Below are 6,178 nucleotides of genomic sequence, written 5' to 3'. Positions count from 1 at the left end.
CTTAAATTACTAGAATAATATAGTATACCAACCTGAATTTCGAAATATTCAGAAATTTTAGCTATACATTCATCCTTGTGGATCCAATCTTCTGAATGGACTTGATGGAATATATAAAACACGGTGGATCCCCCCTCAATCTGAGATATTTTAACGGTTGGAGCCGCGCACCAACTTTTCCCTGTGGTGTGACGTACATTTTTTTTTTTTGGGTTAAATTTTCGGAATATATATGATCTTGAAGGGTTTCAGCTTATGAAAGGATTGGATCTTTATCTTTGTATAATGGTGGGCCCCACTCACACCGCGTTGCAGAATAAGCTTATTCTGCAAACGTTGTACGGAAGTCCTCGAAGTAAAATAATATAAAACAGAGCAGCCTAGAAGAAAGCCGTTTATTTCCTGAGCCCTTCCGCTCCTCTTCTATAAAATCTCCCTCCCTCTCTCTCTCTCTCTCTCTCTCTCTCTCTCTCTCTTGCTTTCCCTCTCTCTTTCGTTCGTATGTATATTTCCATTGAATACGATCCTCGACGATGAGCAACGGTCACTCATCTTTTTCCAGTTCCTCTCTTACCCTTTTCCGCCTCGTAATTTTCGGTCCTGACCCTTGGTCATATTCGCTCTTCTTCTCGTAGAGAAATCCAGAGCCAGGGTTACTTTCGTCTTTTTCTCTCTCCAATATCAAGATGGGGAACGGCGAGAAGCACGTGCGGAATTTCCCCCTGCATTTACCACACCTCCACCACAGCAAGAAGGAAGTGCGGAACATCCCGAAAGGATGTCTCGCGGTCTTGGTAGGGCTAGGCGAGGAGCAGGAGAGGGTTATAGTGCCGGTGATGTATTTCAATCACCCGCTCTTCATGCAGCTCCTGAAGGAGGCCGAGGACGAGTACGGATTCGACCAGAAAGGCACCATCACTATCCCCTGCCACGTGGCTCAGTTCCGGTACGTGCAGGGAATCATCGATCAGGAGAATTCCTACCACCACCACCACGTCAGCTGTTTTAGGGCTTAGATGTTCTAAAGCAAAAGGAGAAAAAGAAAAGAAAGTGTTTTTTTTCTTTATTTTTGTTATTATAAATTTTTGGAGGTTCTCTCGTTTTTTCTTTTTCGTTTCTTGAAGATTTGGGAATAGTATTCGTTGTAGTTTCTTTTTCTTTTTTCTTTTTTTCCTTTTTTCTTTTTTTTTCCCTTTTTCTTCTCTCCTTTTTCTTGTTCTCTATTTTGCTTATGTCAATGTGAACACATGAAAGCAGTCTAAAATAGGATTAATCACGTTGTATATGTGAAATCCATCCGTCGATCAGATTCTATCCTCGTTACTAAGCGCTGCATCCAAAATTCAGGTAGATCTGCAAGTCATATGAACCACAATACATGGACTAGTGGGGATGGAATACCAACCTAGGCTTGTGTGGGGCCCATGGTATGTATTTTTCATCAAAGCTGTTAGTTAGGTGTAACTGACCAGGTTGAAGAGGAACGACAAAAGTTAGCCTGATACAAAGCTCGGTCAAGCCACACTATCTGAAGTTTGGGTTTTGGAAGTAAAATCTTTTACATTGTTTCAAGATTATATGCCCATGTTAGCTCTTATAATTGGGATTGTCTATTGTATGTACTGTCTAAATAATGATTCTTCTTAAGAACAACATGGTGGACCTCAAGAGCTGGGTTGTTTTAAGCAGCCCTAAAAGTAATTGTGGTATGTCTACATAATTGGTATCACTACTAGTTGTACCACGCTGGTAGTGGCATGATATGGTAGGATTTGATTGAAGACAAACTGTGCGTAATCAATTATCTACTAAATGAAATAACTTTAACATATGTTCCACCTAACCGGATAACTTTCAAACATATTCTACTGTTCAATCAAATTTCACTATTACATTAAGTTGATGAAGAAGTTTCAAGCATATGCTTTAAAATGAGGGATTTTTTTGTTGCACCCCTCCTCTCCACCCAACATGTTACAGCCTTGATTGCATCCATTTTTGCCAGCTCTTTTTAGGTCCTGACACGGAAAAGCAGATACAAATCTCAGTTAACTGCACTACAGGATTTAGTGGTAATTGAAAACCCATTATCAAATCATTCTTAAGAGCTCAAAGTAATGTTTATTTGCTATATTGATAAGGTATATGAAGACACACACACGGAAAAAAAAAAAAAAAAACCAACTTGATTTAAAACTTTTGCCAACATAAGTTTTTAATTGTCAATCACTATTCTTTCCAATAGTGTGGATTACCTGAGATCTGGTTCTGCTTCATTTTTTGGTCTCATGCTCTAAAATAATCTCAAAAAACGTATGAACGGTGAGGATATATTACACATACATCAACGTGGCGCCTAAGTCAGAGCCGCACCCTCTTGGGTGAGGGCCGCACCACATCTAATCCGCTCTCCGATTTGCCAGGGGCAGTAACCAATCCGCGTCGGTGTTGTATACGATTCCGGTCCCATGAAAACGCACAAAAGGTAATGGTGACGAGATAAAGGTGGGGCCAGCGCATGCTGGCATCCATTAATTTTCATGCCCTTTTGCGCTCCCTCCGCGTTTCAAGGGCGCGGTGTCACCCGCAGACTGAATGGGATCGATCATGGACAATTGTTCAAATCTGTGAATTTTTGGCTAATTTGTGGTTGTTCATTTAATCCATAGATTTGATTTCTCTGTTTTAAGCCATCCATAGCGTGTCCCACGATTTGGACGGTTTGGATCTGCATTCATTTGCGTAAATTTAACAAAGCATCCGCGTGAGTGGATACCATAATCATGCTCAGTATTCCACACTTTCGATTGGCTGGAAAATTCGTCAGAGATGCGGGCACGTGCTTGTTTGCGTCTGGTTACGTTTGCAGAACAAAATTGAGCCGCTGTTTCGAGACGCGAGGTCTTTTGATCTCTGGAAGAGGAAATCGGATTGCGTACTCAGTACGCTCTTATCGTATTGAGTAAACTCATTTGGGCCCACCTCGAATGTATGTGATCTATCCACGTCGCTCATCCGCTTTTCCATCTAATTTAAGGGGTTGAGCCCAAAATTGAAGCATATCCAAAGATCAAGAGGATCATACCACTGGAAACAGTGGGGATAATGATTTCCACCGTTGAAAACTTTTTAGGCCCTGCAGTGATGTTTATTTGTCATCCAACCTGTTCATAAGATCATACAGATATGGATGAAGAAAAAACACAAATATAATCTTGATCCAACACTTCTGTGGCCCCCTAGAATTTTTCAACAGTAAATGCTTAATTCAACTGTTACCTGTGGTGTGGTCCATTTGAACATTAGATATGTCTCATTTTTGGACTCAGTCCCTAAAATTATCTTGCAAAATGGATGGACGGAGCTGATAAAATCAATAAATCATGGTGGACCTCACAGGATTTACTCAGTAGGCTAACCGCAGTGAGTTACTCCGCAATCCGCTTCCCTGGAAGAGTATGGTGGTCGATACGCAGGTACTTGGGACTGTTCACATCGCCTGCACTAGCACTACATAAAACTATCTACAGCCCCAATTTCCTATTGCCTGCGTATCAACCATCACACGTAGACAGAGTACCAAAGTGTTTTTCTCGTTGTAAGGCTGCATCTAAGACACGTGGGGAGGGGGTGAGGTGTGCGGTTCGCTGGTCGGGGAAAGATCAAAAGGCATGGGGCAATAGTTCACCACCATCAAAACCACACAACGCTCATCTCCATATGCTTGACAGGCCATCCAAACCAATCGCTGAACCATTTGGGGACGTAACGTAACCCAAATATCACAATGAACAGATGGTATTAGTCAACTGATTTTGCACCTTAAATTTGGAGCGCACACTACTTTCCTTTTGACCATCCAATTGATAGCTGCTAATCAAGTCAATCACTGAACCATTTGGGGACGTAATGTAACCCAAATATCACAATAAACTGATGGTATTAGTCAACTGGTTTTGCACCCTGAATTTGGAGTGAACACTACTTTCCTTTTGACCATCCAGTTGATAGCTGCTAATCAAATCAATCGTTGAACCATTTGTGGACGTAATGTAACCTAAATATCATAATAAGCAGGTGGTATTAGTCAACTGATTTTGCACCTTGAATTTGGAATACACACTGCTTTCCTTTTTGACCATCCAATCAATAGCTGCTAATCAAGCCAATCGCTGAACCATTTGGGGACGCAATGTAACCCAAATATTACAATAAACAGATAGTATTAGTCAACTGATTTTGCACCTTGAATTCAAAGCGAACACTACTTTCCTTTTGACCATCCAATTGATAGCTGCTAATCAAGTTAATCGCTGAACCATTTGGGGACGTAATGTAACCTAAATATTACAATAAATAGATGCTATTAGTCAACTGATTTTGCACCTTGAATTTGGAGCGCACACTGGTTTCCTTTTTGACCATCCAATTGATAGCTGCTAATCAAGTAAAAAAAAAAAAGAAGAAGTCAATACCGTTTCTAAAATGGTGGCTAATTCACATCCAGTTTGGTCTGTGAGAAACTTTCAGGCTCTGTCAAAGTACGATGGCTTGTACACATGGGCTTAGAGATTGCGGTGGTAGCCTAAAAGCAATTGAAGTCGAACTATCGGGAGGGATTAGGTGCGGCCCTTACGGTGGGGCCTAGCTTATTGTATATATTTTATATCCACATCGTCTATCCGTTTTTTAGATCATTTTATGGCATGAGCCCAAATTTAAAACAGATAAAAATCTCAAGTGGGCCATAACATAGGATAGATTTGTGATTGACCATTAAATACTTGTGGGCAACAAAAGTTATGTACGAAGCTGATATTTATTTTTCTCCATTCATCCAGGTTTTTGTGACCTTATCAACAGGTTGGATGGAAAATAAAATTTACAGTTGGCCCTAGGAAGTTTTTAATGGTAGGGCATTCAATCATCACAGTTTCCTATGATATAGTTCCCCTGAGACTTGGATCTACATGTGCAACATGGGCACATCTCTGACTTGAGTTAGCCATTGGTCTAAAAATAAAAAGTCGTGACCTAAGATGGTTAACTCCGGCTCTCTTTTTTCTCCATGTGATGAGAATGCTTTAGTTTGGGTAGAATATGGGATAGCATACCTCTTGCGAAAACTTATGTCCTGGGCTCCTGATACTCTTATTCCTATCTCAGACCAATGTTTAAAAACCAGGACGGTTGGACCGGCACTGGTCCAGGCCATTTCGTTTCCTCATATTTCTTCAGTTATGATGTCAGGGTGATCTCGCATGTTGCAATGGTTAAACTTGTGGTCGGACTAGGATTAGGTTACTGTAAAAATTTTAAATTCAAACAATGACACATCAATATATTTTTAGTGATGATTTAACATCAAAGTAATGTACAAATATTATCATTATAATTTTACCGCCAATAAATCAAACACAGAATCAATGGTCACATGGAGACAGGTAAAGTAACTTGCAATCTTTGCATATTTTATTTACATTATTGTAATAATTAATTAAATAAACAGGCCCTAAGAATGATCGCTCTTCACAAGGAAATAAAAAATCACATTGTTTGGACAAGATCTGACAGCACTAGATTAACGACACAAAAGCATCCACATGGCAAGAATTATATTTTCATGGTGTGCACCAAATATATGGAGAATAGCTTATTAATGAGCAAATTCTCGAGAATTCGTGGCACTTGGGTATTTTCTAGATAAGAACGAGTAACCGTTAGGGCTACATCAACTTAGAAACATGTTTGATAGCTTAATATATTGATAAGGATGCATTCAACAAAGGCAAGGCATGACCAGGTCAAGGTAACTTCCACTTTATAGCTTGCAGTATGCGAAGTCGCCACGGAGGCAGCCATTCTTGTCACGACATCGCTCGAGAGCTTATAAATAGCAAAAGAAAGTTAGAAGAAAATGATCCTGGTATCAATTCAAAGCCCAACAACAAATCAATAATCAATCCAGCGCAATGATGCTTATCTAATCCTCTGGGTCATTTATCATCTCCACCACTCATTGGCATGGAACCCTTAATTTCTAAGAATAGCTTAGTTCACTCATGCTCTAAGTTGGACCCACTTAGTCATAGCTAGTAGTTATAATTTCCTTCCATATGTGCCTATGTGTCGGATCTAAAGGAATACCGTGGTCTTAGGAACCGTCCACAGTCATACG

General features: G+C 40.1%; 1 protein-coding gene across 1 annotated transcript; it reads left to right on the top strand.

Moving 5' to 3' along the window:
• The first annotated feature begins 439 nt into the window (after nucleotides 1-439).
• Nucleotides 440-1,576, top strand: LOC131249931 (auxin-responsive protein SAUR32-like). The gene has a single exon (XM_058250662.1). It carries the CDS (start codon nucleotides 687-689, stop codon nucleotides 1,014-1,016), a length of 330 nt encoding a protein of 109 aa, XP_058106645.1. The 5' UTR covers nucleotides 440-686; the 3' UTR covers nucleotides 1,017-1,576.
• The last annotated feature ends 4,602 nt before the right edge of the window (nucleotides 1,577-6,178 follow it).

The sequence above is a fragment of the Magnolia sinica genome, chromosome 6 (assembly GCF_029962835.1).
Source record: "Magnolia sinica isolate HGM2019 chromosome 6, MsV1, whole genome shotgun sequence".
Lineage (NCBI taxonomy): Eukaryota > Viridiplantae > Streptophyta > Magnoliopsida > Magnoliales > Magnoliaceae > Magnolia > Magnolia sinica.
This window is presented reverse-complemented; position numbering and strand designations above follow the sequence as displayed.